Source organism: Dipodomys spectabilis, unplaced genomic scaffold, assembly GCF_019054845.1.
Source record: "Dipodomys spectabilis isolate Male_0828 unplaced genomic scaffold, ASM1905484v1 ptg000147l, whole genome shotgun sequence".
Taxonomy (NCBI): domain Eukaryota; kingdom Metazoa; phylum Chordata; class Mammalia; order Rodentia; family Heteromyidae; genus Dipodomys; species Dipodomys spectabilis.
Window position 1 is genome coordinate 13,534,382 of NW_024870824.1, and position 17,349 is coordinate 13,551,730.

Below are 17,349 nucleotides of genomic sequence, written 5' to 3' on the forward strand. Positions count from 1 at the left end.
ACCTATGCTCCTGCTAGAGCTAGTCCAACATGCAATTTGTTACAACAATGGCTTTGTACTTGGCTGTGCCTACTTCCCCTTCAATTATCCTGTTGGGTTCTTTCTAAAATTAGTTTTAAGACCAAGCTAACATTACATCTTGGTACAACCTTCCCTAACAAACCCAGATACAAATCTGACTTGGGTCTCTAGGGCATGTGGATTCTTGGATTCACAAAAATACCACCTTCCAGCTTCACTTCTGTCAGAGTTACGAACAAGAGTGTAGTTAGTACACACCCAGGAGTACTTCTGGCTGCTCGGGAGTCTGCAGGCTGAGGCTCTGTGGTCCTTCCCAGCTGCTGATCTGGGCCTTGGGCTCTGCAGCCACAGCATGGGGTGAGGGGTGGGGGGTGAGGGGTATGCAGAACTCAGTGTTCAGCGATTGTCAGATTTCATCACCCTCCACAAAGTCTTGATGTCCTACGGGTGCCAGCGAGCTGGTTTCTCATTTCCCAAAATAGGGGAAGAAAATCTGGTGTCAGCTTTCTCAACCTCTACCAGGATAGCTCAGAAAAACAAGCTGAACTGGAAGACATCTTTGCTGGGTGGGAGGGGGAGGTGCTACAGCCACAGCTATTTTTTCCCCACCTAAAAATAAAGCCCTGCAGTCAGAACATGTGAAAACAAAGTGGCAGGCACATTGCCTGCATCAAGGACACTTTCCCGGGGCCGGGAGGGTAAGGGGATGCTCATAGATTCTGCTCAGTGCCGCTGTTTCCTCCTCTTGAGAGGTACAGCCCCACTGAACCAATCTTTCTGAGTGTGAAAGGAGGGAGGTCTGGCCAATCCAAGAGGGAAATTTGTCTCCTGTAAATTTGTCTCCTGTGCTTTAGGTCTGAGCCCTAACTCACCCATCACTTCGGTGATGTTTTCTACAACCAGAATTTTTATGTCCTAGAAAGATTTTTTTTCTTTTTTCTTCATTTTTGCCAAAGCAGGGGCTTGAATTCAGGGCCTAGGAGCTATCCCTTAGTTTTTATCCACTCAAGGCTGGCACTCTAGCCTCAGTTCCACTTCTGACATTTTCCTGGTAAATTGGAAATAAAGAGTCTCATGGACTTTCCTTAAAGCTCAGCCTCCTGAGTAGCTACGATTATAGGCATGAGCCAGTGGTATCCAGCTGAATGGATTTTGTTTTTGAGCTAGAAGTTGGGACAAAAACCTGGTGAGGGGTTTCTTGACTTGTTTTCTAATACAGGACTTGCTGAGTTCATGAAACATGCAGGAGAGAGTCTAGTTGTCAGTGGTATATAGGGAAGAAGGGAGAAAAGTTCACTGCATTTCCTAAAAAGTCAAGACATTTCCTCAGGCTGTTTTTTTTTAAAAGCATTTTAGCATATACAGTCTCCCCTGTGGGTTAGAAAGGATGGAAAAAGGTGATGAGCAGTGCATGCCTCCCTGTATTATCTGGAAAATGGAAGATGCTTTTTGACAGTCAATTTTCTCTACCTTATCCTTTAGAACTCTCAATCGAAACTACTCTCCCATTGCCCCAAAGAACTAAAGTGCAAAAGCAAAAGATAACACTGACTCCCTCCCCTGCCCTAACCGCCCCCCCCCCCCACCCCCAGCTAATATACAATCTAGACATCCAACAGATTGCTATTAAGTTAACCCTGGGGCTTGACAGATCTGTTCTCTCTGACCCTAACTGCTTAAGGCATTCTTATAAATGCTAAACCCAGGCAAATTACCTCTGCTAACAAAAGGGGTTAATCTGGAGCTCTGCTGGGACTCTGGGGGGGGCCTCTCTGAGGACAGGAGGGGTTACAGGCAGTTTGGCAGCTGAGCTCCCAGGCTTGGAAGCCAGAGGTGGGAAGGTGAAGGGACTACTGTGCCAGGCACTAGCCTCAGGCATCATTTAAAATAATAATTGAAGACACTGAGAGGTCATCCCTGCAGGGATCTGCTTCAAACAAATAAGAAGCCAGAGCCATGAATTATGTCAGCAGTGGGGTGAGGGAAGGGAACAGATCAGGGCAGGAGGTAAGGGACGGTGAAGCTGTTTAAAAATCATCTCCCTAAGCCAGTGGCTCACGCCTATAACCCTAGCCACTCAGGAGGCTGAGATCTGAGGATTGTGGTTCAAAGCCAGCCCCAGCAGGAAAGTCTGTGAAATTCTTATCTCTAATAAACTACTTAGAAAAAGCTGGAAGTGGTGCTGTGGCTCAAGTGGTAGAGTGCTAGCTTGAGTATAAAGAAGTTCAGGGACAGTGCCCAGGCCCTGAGTTCAAACCCTAGGACCAGAAAATAAAAATCATCTACCTAATCCAACTGTAGACAATCCAAGCTCTTGACACACAAAGTCAACTTCTAGCACTTACTAATTTAGGAAGTACTTAAGTTTTATTTATCTCATTAAAATTTTTTTTCTTGTGCTAGTCCTGGAGTTTGAATTCAGGGCCTGGGTGCTATCCCTGAGCTTTTTTTGATCAAGGCTAGTGCTCTACCACCACTTGAGCCACAGCTCCACTTCTGGCTTTTTGCTAGTTAATTGGAGATAAAGGTCTCATAGACTTGGTCTTGGCTGTCTCTAAACCATGAGCCTCAGAACTCAGCCTCCTGAATAGCCAGGATTATAGGCGTGAGCCACTGGTTCTGAGCTTACTCATTTTTTTTTTTTTTGGCAGAGAAAGTTCTAAGGCTATTAAACCCACTGGATTCAAAATTCTAACAGTTCATTTTAGACTTATACTTGGAAAATGTTGAGCTAAAAAAGGACATGAAATATTATTGATATCTCTATCAAGGTAGGACTATGAATATGTTTCTTTTCAATTAGTGCCATCTCCACCTTGTTTTGAATGCAGTTGTAGTGTTTTAGGATGGCTTAAAGAACTTTTTATGTTTATGATATTTTAGGTGATGAAAGTTAGGCACAAAATATATACTGTAGTCTGATAATAGCAACACTTAAAAATGGGTTGACTAAGAGAAGCTAAAGGAAGGAAATACAGCTGTATCTTCGAAGGAGATTCAATTTTAAAGTTAGCATGTAGGTTTTCCCTTATTAGCGGGGTTACATTAACTTCATCTATCTGTTCCCATACTCTACAGATGCTCCCAAAAAATGGACTAATAATCTTCCAGATGCAAGGAATGCAGCAGTAACCAAAGCACACCCTTATCCCCCTGTTCCTATAGATTCTTTATGTTAGGGGACTCTGGTCAACAAATGATGTAAGTAAATAGACTATGTAGCATCTTAGACAGAGATAACAACCAAATACAAAAAGTAGAGACAGAGGGGAAGTCTGTGTGTCTGTGTAGTATGTGTTTGTGTCCTAAACTGAATAGGAGAAAGGTTCCTGGGGAGACCAAGAGTTTGATTCTTTCTTTTCTTTTCTGGCTTTTGTTCCTCTCTCTCTCTCTCTCTCCTCTTTTCTTTTTCTCTTATTCTAACTCTGTGTAATTGAATAAGCTAGCATTGTTGAAATGATGACATTAACACAATGCATATTCAGTAAAAATCAGTAGTGAGATTATTGATCACTTTCCTTTTTCTAAAATATTTACAGTGAACACACATTATTAGGCAAAGAAATAATAACTTTAAAAAATAGTTGTTTTCAATTATATTAAGTGAAGTAAGCCAGGCCCAAAGAAACATAGGTCCCATGGTTTCCCTTATTTGCAATAACTAGTATATGTCTGAGACAAGCAGAAAAGGTCAGATAAGATGATGTTAAGCGATAAGGACACAAGTGGTTTTTTCTTTCTTGCTATTGTTTCTAGAGTATTCATAAGGTACCACATCAGGTTTTTGTTGCTTTGTATGTCCCTCCCCCATGGTATAAGCCCTGTTTTCACTGTATTTGATGTTGGTATAATTTGGGGGAGTGGAAGGGAAAAAACAAATTGTTTAAATAGGGATACAGGTGGACCCATTGCAACAATGAGATGTACAAGATGTTATGTCGAAAAACAAACTTTACAATTTAGGGTAGGGGGAGTGTAGTTGTGGAGGTGGGAGGGAAGGGATGGTAGGGGAAAAACAAAACAAAGGAGGAGGCAACAATCCTTGATCATAAATGTACACATTACTTTGCTCATGTGATTGTAACTCCTCTGTACAGTATTTTCACAATAAAAACATTTAAAAAATAGTTGTTTTCACTGGGTGCTGTGGGTTCGCATCTGAAACACTAATGACTTTGTAGACAGAAGTACAGAGGAACATGGCTTAAAGCCAACTAGAGCAGAAATATTTGTTATACTATCTCCAATTGACCAGCAAAAATCTGGACTAGACACATGGTTCAAGTGGTAGCGCACCAGCCCTATGCAAATATGAGGCCCTGAGTTCAAACCCCAATACAAAAAATATATAGTATTCCTGCCTTAGTATTGTGAGAGAATTGACAGGCGAGAATTCCGATGGGTAAAGTTCAGGATAATATTGTGCTAGATATTACTACTACAACAAAATGGATTTAGATGATGGAAGCTCAGTGTTTATTTTGTTGTTGCTTAGCTGAAAGTCAGCTTGTCTCTAGGTTTCAATTTCTTGTCTTTAAATGAATAGAACCCTATCAATGGTTTTTATAAAGATTTTAATGATCAAAAGCACTGAGAAAAAAATCCTGTGTGAAATAAATTTTCTTTTTGCATCCTGTTTTGTGATATAAGCCCCCAGGTCTCTTATATGCATTGGTGGTATGGGTCTTGAACATCCTTACTGGCGGTGTTTTTTGCTACTGATGGTGCTGACTGTGCAAGCTGGCCCTGCTTCAAGCCGTCATAAGTTAGTCAAGGAAGGGAGGACAAGGAGAATCCCTTTCTGCAGGCTGAATGGTAGACTGGCCAAGTTGCACAGTGGAACCCAGAGCACTGCCACTCCAGTTCAAAGCTAGCTGAGGCTTCTCATATCCCGCGGTCAGCCTGCCAGTTGTGAGGGTAGAAAATCACGCTAGCTTGGCCTTGAATGCTAAGCATTAGGACTGCATTCCCTTTTGGGGGACAGGAATTATTTTGAGATTTTTTTTTTCTCTCTCAATGTCTAATTTTAATCTTTGGGCATTAAGCACCCACGTTTTGTCAGCTGAAAGGATAGGGGAGGTCTTGAAAAAAGGACTCCAAGGAGCATTCATTTCTGAAGAGCTTCACCAAATCCAACGTATAAATACCCATGGAATATTTGCCAACTGCTATGCTCAATCTGAGGGATAGGCATAGAGCCCCTTGATGCCATGTGAAACACAGAACTGGTTTGAAACCCTGGGCATGATTGGGAGAGCACCTAAAAGTTACAGTGTCAGACTTTGCTACACACATAGGCTAAACTGCTCAAAATGCTACCATAAAAATTGCCAGTTCAATACAGCTGGTTGCTGGTGGCTCACGCCTGTAATCCTAGCTACTCAGAAGGCTGAGATCTGAAGATCTTGTTTCAAAGTCAGCCAAGGCAGACAAATCTGTGAGACTCTTATCTCCAATTAACCAACAAAAAGCCAGAAATGAAGCCTTGAACTCAGGGTCTGGGTGCTATCCCTGAGCTCTTTTAGCTCAAGGCTAATGCTCTACCACTTTGAGCCACAGTGCCACTTCAGTTTTCTTGTGGTTAAGTGGAGATAAGACTCTCACAAACTTTCCTGGCTGGGCTGGCTTTGAACTGTGATCCTCAGATCTCAGCTTCTGAGTAGCTAGGATTACAGGTGTGAGCCACTGATGCCTGGCCACAATCACCTTCGATAGTCCTCTTCTACAGATGATGAAATGGAGAAATAGCACAGGGAGTAAATTAAGAAACATAAAAACTAGCCCAGCCAGAGAGTGGTAGTACTGGGTGAGAACTGTAAGCTGATTGGACCGCAGTGCCTGTGTTCTCCACACTGATGCTGTGCACTAAATGCTAGGGTTCGGGAGCCATGGCTTCCTTCTTGCCATACCTCCAGACCATGTGTCTGGCTATTGGTATAATACTTTCCACATGCCCTGTTGATTTCAATATTTACTTCATTTTCTTTGAGTTCACAGGTCTGAGATGGTTGTACTTCCCAACACTATTATAAATATCTAATTATGGTAAAAAGCCCACATATTGCTTAGAAGAAACTTGTCCATCACCCAGTGGTGCAGGTACCATGTTTTGCTGGGGGAGGGGGGGTGGTCTCACGTTGTTCTCTCCTGAGTCATGTTTCTTCTGCTTCTTTGGTAGATAAAAGCCATCACAAAAACAGTTGCTAAATAACACATAATTTAAGACACACCAGATAGCCGGTATTTTTTTTTTCTTGAGGCTGACTGGAGAAATGGCTGGCTTCTACCCCCCCAGAGGTGGCTATACTTCAATGACAACAAGCAAAGGGGTCCCAGTTTGTACTGTCTTTGGTGCTGAAGGCGGTGTGGTTGAAAGAGCTATATAGACATCAGTTATCATCACCATCATGAAGACGATGATTGTTTTACATACGGCTGCTTTAAGGGTGAATGGTAGGGTCTCATTTGTATGCTGGCATCTGGCAGGCTGTCACCCATTTCCAGCATATAACCTAAACTGCACTCTTAATATTCCCCTTTTGCATTCTCCCCAAGGCATCTGTCTCCCCAAATGCTTAAGAAACTTTCCTCCCTTTTGAAGGCCTAGAGGCAAGATTCAAAAAATATGCCACCTAGACTGGGAGAGCAGAAGCTCCAAGTGACAGCTGGCTGAGCCTGAGCAGATTTCTGGCTCTTGGAATGGATGGGAAAAAAGAAAGGGAACCACCACCCACACTTATTCTATTAGCAGCTGCAGTGCCAGAAAGCGCTATAGGCAGGTTCTCCCAGGTCCAGACAATGTGGCATGTCTGCTCTGTGACCAACAAAAGATGCTGCTCATGGTCTTCATGGTTAATTCTTGGTGTCTCTAAATAGATCTCCTAAGTGCCAGTGCTTGATGAGAGATGCATGGCTTAAAACACCTTTGGGTACCCTGGGTGTCACTGTGATACCTTCTTAGGGCTAGAATATATTTCCCCAGTCTACCTTGCAGGTAGAGGTGGCTGTAGAGGTGGTTATATGATTGACATCTAGCCAGTGGAATCCTATTCTAGAGGCTGGCTCATGGAATCTTTCCTGAGAGGTCTTTTATAACCTCCCCATATAGATAAGCAAGTGAACCTGGGACAGCTGTGAGAAGGAAGAGGCCCAAGGCTCTGAGTTACCCATTGCATGGTGATACTAGCTATGGGGGTCATCAATATTGGATTACATAGGAGAAATCATCTTTTATACATTGGAGGCATTAGTGAGATCTGTTTGACATCAGGACATTGAGAGTGTTATTCTCTTAAAGTCGGATTTGCAGCTTTGATGTCATTACAATTGACTACTGGATGATAACTACTCCTGAAAACCTGCCGCAGGCAATCAGCCTTCCATATGCACAGGTGACACACACCAGAATACAGGAATGCACAAGGGAAGGTCTTGCTCTCCTAGACTTTACAATGTTACTCAGGGAAACTATATTGCGTAAAGAACCCACTTCTCTGGACAAAATAGCAAGAATACAGCTATGAGTGGCTACTTGGGAGTTGAGGGAGAGTCATCCAAGGAGATGGCATTGGACCAAGGCCTGAGTAATGGTTTGTAGTAGCTGTATGAATGCTGGGGGCAGAGGATTCCAGAAGGAAGGATCAGCAGGAGCAAGGACTTGGAAGACATGGCTTACTAAGACCAGAAAAGTGATTAGTTGGGCGGAAGTAGAATGAATTAGGGAAGGGTGGTATGATAGGTACCAACGAGGGAGTCCGGGAATAGAAATGGTATGGGCTCTTCTAGACCACGGTAAATAACTGGGGTTTTAAGTGCAATGGGAAGCTTCTCCAAGACTGTTTTGCAGAGAAAGGATGTCATACGGATTTAATGAAAGGTCCATTCTGGTAGAGATGTGGAGTTTGTTTTGTGGAGGAGAGAAGACCAGAGAGATTGCAGCCACACAGGGAACAGCTCACTAACTGACACGAATGCAATTTGGTCAGAGACAGGATAGAAACTTGAGTTGCTTTGAGATGTGTTTTAGAGGAAAACATTGACAGGGCTCATGGTTAAATTGGGTTGTGATAGAATGAGGGGCTGGTGAATGAAAAAGAACAATAACACTGGCACGTAGGCCAGGTGCTCTGCTGCCTGAGTGGTAGAGCCAGGAACTGAGTGAGGAATTACACTACAGGGTCTGGTTTGGGGAAGAGTGGAGACATTCACCAAGGGAGCAAAACACCACCAGAGATACCCGTGCAGCAAGTTCCTTAACTTCTCTGAGCTATAAAAAAGAGCTAATAATGCTTACATTATAGGGGTGTCATATCAAATATACCACAGAGGAGGTAGAAACAGGAAGGAGGTATGGGGGCTTGAAAATTGCCAGTGAATCTTTTTTTGATGTGAATTTTCAGTTGCATGGAACCTGTGACATTTCCTAAGCTCAGGAGGCTCAGATCTGAGGATTGTAGTTCAAAACCAGCCCAGGCAGGAAAGTCTGTGAGACCCTTTATCTCCTATTAACTACTAAAAGCTGGCAATGGAGTTGTGGCTCAAGCAGTAGAGCATCATTAGCCTTAAGTGAAAAAGCTAAGGGACAGCACCCAGGCACTGGATTCAAGCCCCAGTACTGGCACCCGGAAAAAAAAAAAGGAAAAGAAATTTCACTGAGCTGTTTATGTTGTGCATACATTTTATACTCCAAGGAAGAGGTAAAAAGAAATACTTTAGTGTTGGAGATGTGGCTCAGGTGGTAGCGTACCAGCCAATGAGCAAAAGCATCAGAGAGTAAGTTTGAGTCCCAGTCTCAGACGGACAGACAGACACAGACACAGACACACAGACACACAGACACAGACACAGACACAGACACAGACACACACACACACACACACACACACACACACACACACACACACAGAAATACTTCAAGTTGCTCATGCAAGTGCTCAGTACTCCATAAATGGCCACTATCCTTTTCATTGTTATGGGACCAGGGACAGGATCTCTCATCCAACTGTTGTCTATTTGGTCCATCCCAGCAGTTGATAAATCTTTTTCTTTTTTTCTTTTTTGTCCGTCATGGGGCCTGAACTCTGGGCCTGGGCTCTGTCCCTCAGCTTTTCAGCTCAAGGCTAGTACTCTACCACTTGAGCCACAGCGCCACTTCCAGCTTTTTATGCTTATGTGGTGTGCTGGGGAATCAAACCCAGGGCCTCATGCATGCAAGGCAAGCACTCTATCACTGAGCCACCTTCCCAGCCTCTTGATAAATCTTTAGTAGAGAAAGGAACCTAACTGGATGTTAGGGTATTATTGTTGGCACAGTCACATTTAATCTTAACAGATAACACACAAATGCTACTTCATGAAAGAATTGATTCAGACTTCTAACCCAGAGCTAGTCAACCTTTATAGTTCAATACTTTCCTAACGTTATTGTTGGGGTGAAAGAGGCTCATGGGAGCCAATGTATTTTAAAAGAAACAAGCTCTTCTAAGTGCCAGGTGGTGCTGTGGTGACTGCTCCCCACCCTGTCCTGAGCCCAGCCATACCTGTGTATTCTTGATTCAGGCCAATTGACCGTTGGCCACAAGGAAAGGATACTAAAACTCTGATTGGTTATTTCAAAGTTCCATAGGTTAATCCTCAGGTCATCAGCAGACATGTAGGTTTCGTAGTCGCTGTTGACGGATATGGAGTTGATGTGATACGTGTGTGCGTTGGCAAATACTCTCCGAGGAGTGGCCTCTACCATCAGGTCCATAGGTCTCAGGACAGGCACCTGCCATGCAAGAAAGCCAAACTGCTTCAGAACCAAATCCCCTAGGAAAAGAGTGCACATAGTTCACATCTTTATCACCACGCCAAATCACAACCACACGAGAGGTTCTCGAAGCTGCAGGGATCACACGATGCTGACATTCTGGTCCTTAGCTGTCCTCTGTCACCTGACCCGGATGGGGAATTTCATTCTTCCTACATTCTAACTGGCAATCCCTGAGACCCCTCCAGGCGACCTCATTTCAGGGGAACCTAAGTTCCATGGGGAGGGAGGCATCGGTTTCCAGACTGGTCAGTACAGTTCTATGTATTGTTATTAGCCGACATGAGTTGTACAGAGGGAGATTTCATTGATATATTTCCACACATGTTGACAATATGTTCCCATCAGTGTCATCCATCTGTCATTGCCCCTCTCCTTCCTTTCCCCCCACTTCCCAAACAGGGTACACAGATTTCCTTGTTTAATTTTCAAAGATGCAAACAATCTATTTTTACTACATTCATCCTCTTTTAATATGTGTTTCAAAATTATTCACCTTGCATTATCTTATAGTTTTTTTTTTTAAAAACCATGAAATCTATTTTTTTTAAAGGCAATTGTGAACCAGGAGCTAGTGGCTCAGGCTTATAATTGTAGATACTCAGAAGGCTGAGACCTGAGGTTGATGTCAGCCTGAACAGGCTAGCTTTCCTAAGTCCATGAGACTCATCTCCAATTAACCACCAAAAAAAGCCATTGTAGAGATGTGCCTCAAGTGGTAGAGTGCCAACCTGGAGTAGAAAAGCTACGGGACAGTGCCCAGGCCCTGAGCTCAAGCCCCAGTACCAGTATAAAAGTCAGAAAAAGAAAATTATGGGAGAATTTTGAGAACATTTCGTTCAACTTTAATCTCAACTGATCCACATGTCCTTTCATCTCATGGCTTTCAATTTCTGGTCTTCATTTCTAGGGTCACTTTGGGAAAACACACCACCAGAAACTCTTATCACCCCAACTGCTAACAAACTTGTCCATCCTGTCTTAGTTGACTTCAGAAAATGCTTCTGTATGTCACCTTGACAATGAAATTAAAATTAAAAAAGAGAAAATCTTGGCTTATTTCTCTTGTCTTAGAGCCCTAACCAGGCAGTGGCCACCTTCTACTCAAACTGACCCCGTTGGAACCATCAATCCTAGGATCATCTTATTGATCTATAAAAGGTGCTCAGCAAATATCTGTTGAGTGACTTTTGTAAGGGTAAATACTGTCAAGCGTTTCCCTCTTGGCAGGTGAGAGAATCAGGGAGGTCAATCATCTTCTACGAGTGTATCTCTTGGTAGAAAATACGAACAAAGGTATGTCACTCTTGTGATTCTGAATTCTGGGTCAAATGGTTCTTAAGAAGTGAGAACATAAATATCAGAGAGAGACATGTCTGAAATGAAAACAACCCAGCCCAACAACCCAACCAACCAAAAGTATCTGACGCCAGTGCAATCCTCTAATAGATACAAGAAAGTGAAGAATCTAAGCATCAATCTTCTTGCATCCGACCCCTGGCTGACTGGCGGCCAGGTGGAGAGGAAAGCTTCCTCTTCTGCATTGGCTGCAGCCCCAGTGTTGATGAGGAGCCACCATAAACAGTGACCCAACTCACAGTGCCCACATTGCCCTCTAACCTTCCGCACACTCTTTCAGGACTATAGACCGAGCACTGTACAATATCCTAGGTGGTGGCGGGGGGGGGGGTGAGGATGGGGAGGAATTCACCCATTCACCCGGTGAGCACAAGGCAGAGATCCTGCTGATACACATAGCTGACCTACTCGGGGGGAGATAGACATGAACTCTATCATCTCCTAGTCCATAGAGAATAGTGCTAAGGTGGGAGTCAGCCTGGTCAGAAAGATCTAGAGAACCTTACCTAGGAACATGTATGTATGTGGGGATGTGGATGAGTATGGTTAAACTGGGTCAGATGAGGAGGGAAGAATGTTCTGGTCGGAGATATGGCATGTGCAAAAGTGCTGTGGTGGGGGTAAAAAAGGCAAGATTGATAGATTAGCACAGCTGAGATGGAGATGGTGATGGAAACTCTTGTGGCAGAGGAGGTGACAGGGTAGACAGGAGGCTAGTGACAAGAGTTTCACCCATAGGCCATGAGCAATGGAAAGAAATGGAGGTGTTTTGATGACTGAGGTCTGATGAGTTAGATTTTTATCCCATCATCCCAGATGCAGAGTGGGGAAGGAGTTAGAGGTCTAAGGTAGAAGCCTCACAGGGAAGATGTATGCTTTGAACACAAACTGAGGGGACAGTTGAGGCTCTGCAGCGGATAAAACACACCTTTGCCATTAGGAACTCTGAAGCATTTACTGGGCTTCCGTGCAGGGCCCCGCATCCTTTCCACGTGGTCTCAGATAATTCAACACCTCTGTGAGACGGGCCTCAACACCAAGTGTAGTACAGAGAGAACCAGCTGCAGAAGGAAAAGCTGCTAGCCCAGGGTGGCCTCCATACGGAGTGGAACACAGGCAGGATAGGAGCTTAGGCTGCTCTGGCTACAAAGCTAGAGCTCTCTTTTCTGCTCAAATGTCACTCAGACAAGGAAGGGACCAGGGCCCTCGAGGAGATGCCAGGAAACTGCTGGAGAATTTATAGAACGAATAGCACTGTGGGAGTCCTCAGGGCAGGGATGGTCACAGCGCTGCGGCTAGGAAACTTCTGTGTAGGCCACAGGCTTTTACAGGACAGGGCATCTGCTCTGTGTACTTTTAGAAGCATGGGTCACCCTTTTAAGTGGTTGTTCTTTTCTTCCTCTTTGGCAATACTGGAGTTTGAACTTGAGGCCTCATATTTGCTGGGCAGGTGTTCTTCCAATCAAGTCACACTCCTAGACCTTTTTGCTTTATGTTATTTTTCAGATAAACTCTTGTATGTTTTCCCCCCTCCCCCAGGGCTGGCCTGATCTATGATCCTCCTACTTTCTTCGCTTTCTGTACGGCTATGAATACAGATGTGCACTACAAACTCATTCATTGAGATGGGACTCTCACTAATATTTTTGCCTGGGCCTGCCTTGAATTTCAGTGATTTCCCTTAAATTCTTTGTGTGTGTGTGTGTGTGTGTGTGCGCACATGCATGTGCATGCCAGTACTGGGGCTGTTGCTTAGCTTTTTCACTCAAGGTTGATGCTCTGCCACTGTAGCAATCCCTCAACTTCCTGTCTCAAATTTCAATCCTTCAGATCCCCATCTCTTGACGAGATAGGATTACAGGTGTGAACTACGGTGTCCAGCCTGTACTATGCTTTCATAGTTTGCCAAAAAGGGACAGCCTACCTGGAGTTTTTGAGTAACCTGCTCCTCCCAACCCTACCCTGCCTAGAGCTCTAAAGAAATGGAATGTGGGCAGCTTCCTGCCTCCCAAACTCCTCATTGCTGCATGATGTCTGCAGAGCATGGCTGTGGCTGTGGCGACAGGGAACTGCCAGGCCTGGGCTGCAGCTTAATGTGACGGGCCTGCCTGCTAATGCGGACTGACATGTGCCATGATGGGCCGCGTAATGGGGAAGAGCTCATGCAGGTGTCTAGGGATAGGCTTTCATGCTTTGCCTAGAGAAGGCAGGTGTGTGTACTCTGTGTGTGTGTGTGTGTGTGTGTGTGTGTGCGTGTGTGTGTGTATGTGTACAGGAGGGTGGGGGTTTTGAATGTCATTCATGGCATGGTATTTCAACATGATTCCTGTGGTCAGTGGAAGCAGGGATGAGTGAGGAGAGCATGCAGGCACTGTATGGGCTTGGGCCCCTCCGTTGGGGGCCCGCAGCGGGAAGAGCTACTCACTCTTCCCCCAGTTGGGCTGGGGCTTTCCATGCTGAGTGCAGACACAATTCAGCCCTAGCAGAGCACAGATGCTCATTCACTCACTCAACCTCCCCGCCCCCCAGCCCCTTCACAGCCTCGTTCGGCCTGCCCCACCCCACAGGAGTAGGGTAAGGGTGTGCAGGGGAAGGGATGTTTCACCCAGCTGAGGCGCTGGGTCTGAGTGAGCACACGTTGCCCCTTCTGAACACAAGGCAGAAATATGAAACAAAGATTTGCTGAACACATGGAACAGTCCGATGCTTTGAAGACATGCTGTAGACTAGGGCCATCGTCATCATCCATCTGTGTTGGGGGGACATGACGGAAGGCTATGCTGTCTAGGTGTGACCCCTTCATCATCATCATCATCATCATCATCATCATCATCATCATCATCATCATCAGTGTGTGTTGGTACTGGGGTTTGAACTCAGGACTTCACACAATCACGTGGCTTTTTGACTCAAGGCTAGAACTCTAAACCACTTGAGCCACAGCTCCACTTTTAGCCTTTTTTTTTTTTTTTCAGTCATGGGGCTTGAACTCCTGGCCTGGGAGATAAGAGTCTTATGGATTTTTCTGCCCGAGCTGGCTTGGAACCACGATCCTCAGATCTCAGCTTTCTGAGTAGCTAGGATTACAGGCATGAGCCACTGGCACCTGGCCACTTCTGGCTTTTTGACTGGAGACAAGAGTTTCACAGATTTGCCTGCCTGGGTTGGCTTCAAATTGTAATCCTCAGATCTCAGCCTCCTGAGTACCTAGGATTATAGGTGTGAGTCACTGGTGCCTCGCTCTCTTCTTGGATCTCCAATGCTATCTAACCTGGATACCTATGTCTGTGAATAGGAAAGTTTGAAAACAAGTTACCTAAGCCAGTTCCTGGAAGTACAGATGAAGAGATAAGAGTTTAAGTTCTTCGTTCAGGGTCACTGTGGGGATCACTGCCACAGCCCAGAGTTCTGCCTCTCCTCCCACCATGTGCCTCAATCAAGAGCACTCTCTCTCTCTCTCTCTCTCTCTCTCATTGCCAATCCTGGGGCTTGAACTTCGGACCTAGATGCTGTCCCTGAGCTTTTATTTTTTTGCTCAAGGCTACCACTTGAGCCACAGCTCCATTTCTGGCTTTTAAGAACCTCATGGGCTTTTCTACCCAAGCTAGCTTCAAACTGCAATCTGCTGAGTAGCTAGGATTATAGGCATGAGCCACCAGCACCCGGCTCAAGATGACAAAACCAGACAACACCCAGGGTCAGGCCAGGGTCTTTTTGCTTTTTTGTTTGTTTGTTGTTGTTACTGTTAAAGGAGAGGCCTCACTATGGAGCCTAGGCAGATTTAGAAATCATGACCCTGCCTCAGTCTCCCGGAGTCCTGGGGTTACAGGCATGAACCACCAGGCATGGCTAGGCCAGGATCTTTCGGTGCAGTTTAAAGCCTCTGAACTGAGCCACGCTGGCAGCTGTTGGTGAGACTGTGTTGTGCAAATTGGGGCCTTGGATCTGCAGAGGACACCGCAGTTCTGAGCTGCCAGATGGGGAGGTCCCCACGTTCAGGCACCTTGAATAGCTCCCTGGCCCTGGCTCAGTCTCAGCTCATCCTCACAAGGCTGATTCCCAGGGGCCATTACCGCAGGCCCGTGGCTCACCAGGATGCCAGGACCACGCTAGAATAGCCACAGAACAATGTTCCGGGACACTGTCCTGGACTAGGGCTGGTGGAGACATAGGTCAGGTGCAATAGGACTGTGTGCTTTCCCCAGAGGCCACATAGCTCCCCTTCTGCCTTCACTGAAGGCTCAGTTCAGGTGTTACCCCCTCAGAGAGGCCTTCTACCAGCACCCCTCCATTTATGCTCCCCTATAACTCCTGAGAAGATTTGAAACACACACCCCATCACTGAATTATCTCTTGTATATATGATGAGCACCACTGCACAGATCAAGAGGCACAGAAAGATTAAGCAATCAGATTCAAGTCACACAGCGAGCCTCAGGCAGAGCAAGTACTCATGCCTAGCGCTCCTTCACCCAGGAGTCAGAAGTCAGAGTCATTCTGTTCTTGGACTTGCACACTGCACACGGCTACTTGGGAGAGATGCAGGGAGCAGACCCCTCATGGAGGGTCGGGGGGGGGGGCCCTGCTGGCTTGGATCCTAGAAGGCACAGTGCAGGAATTACCAAGATACACCCCCCCCCCCGTGACCTCCATAGGAAATTGAGAAAGCAGAGGCTGTTACAAAAGGAGTTGCTTTACTGATTTCAGCCACACTCTTCTCATTGTTGGCATACAGAAAAGCCATTGATTTTTGAGGGTTAATTTTATACCCTGCTACTTTGCCAAAGTTTTGAATCAGCTTGAGTAATTTGGGAGTGGAGTCCATGGGATTCTTTAAATATAAGATCTGCAAAGAGGGAGAGTTTTTATCACCCTGCATCAGAATCAACTCCAAATGGATCAAAGACCTCGGAGTCAAAGCAGACACCCTGAAAACATTACAGGACGGAAGAGGAGAAACCCTAGGTCTCCTTGGCACAGGCTGAAATTTTCTTAATAGAGACCCAGAAACACAACAAATCAAAGAAAGGCTGGACAAATGGGATTGCATGAAATTGCAGAGCTTCTGCATGGTGAGGGACATAGCTAGCAAGATCAATAGAAAGACCACGGACTGGGAGAAGATCCTCACTAGCTATACAACAGACAAGGGTCTCATATCTAAAATATACTTGGAACTCAAAAAATTAAATCCCCCATCAACAAATCCTCAAAGAAACAACCGCCCAATAAATAAGTGGGCTAAAGACTTAAAGAGAAACTTCTCTGAAGAGGAAATAAGAATAGCCAATAGACATATGAAGAAATGCTCAACCTTGCTAGCCATAAAAGAAATGCAAATCAAAACAACATTGAGATTCCACCTCACCCCAGTTAGAATGGCTACATCAAGAACTCTAACAACAACAGATGCTGGAGGGGATGTGGACAGAAGGGAACCCTACTGCATTGTTGGTGGGAGTGTAAACTTGTTTAACCACTTTGGAAAACAGTATGGAGTTTCCTCAAAAGGCTCCACATAGAGCTCCCCTATGACCCAGCAATACCACTTTTGGGCATTTACCTGAATGTTCACAAACAAGACCACACTAAAGCTACCAGCATGACTATGTTTATTGCAGCATTATTTACCATAGCTAAGATATGGAACCAACACAGATGCCCCTCAGTAGATGAATGGATCAAGAAAATATGATATATATGTATATATATATATATATATATACATATATATATATATATATATATATATATATATATATATATATATGAATTCTATGCCTCCATCAGAAAGAATGACATTGCCCAGAAAGAATGACATTTGTTAGGAAAAGGAAAGATTTGGAAAAAATTATATTAAGTGAAGTAATCCAGGCCCAAAGAAACATAGGCCCCATGATTTCCTTTATTTGCAATAACTAGTATAAGTTTAGGACAAGCAGAAAATGCCAAAAGCTATGTACATATAACCACATAAGATGATGTTAAGTGAAATGAACCCCAAGATAGGGACACATATCTTTTTTCTTTCTTGCTATTGTTTCTAACATATTTATAATGTATCATGTGATTTTTTTTCTTTATATGTTCCTCCCCAACAGTATAACCTCTGTTTTCACTTTATTTGACGTCGGTGCCCTGAATCTTGTATATACACT

The 17,349-nt window shown here is 44.6% G+C and overlaps 1 protein-coding gene across 1 annotated transcript in view; it reads right to left on the reverse strand.

Annotated features, from left to right (window-relative positions):
- The window catches only part of Ppp2r2b (protein phosphatase 2 regulatory subunit Bbeta), a 282,286-nt gene that overhangs the window by 42,280 nt on the left and 222,657 nt on the right, over positions 1 to 17,349 (reverse strand). The window contains exon 5 of the mRNA XM_042692063.1: positions 9,613 to 9,790. Coding sequence (XP_042547997.1) covers positions 9,613 to 9,790 — 178 coding nt within the window. The remainder of the gene's footprint in view (positions 1 to 9,612; positions 9,791 to 17,349) is intronic.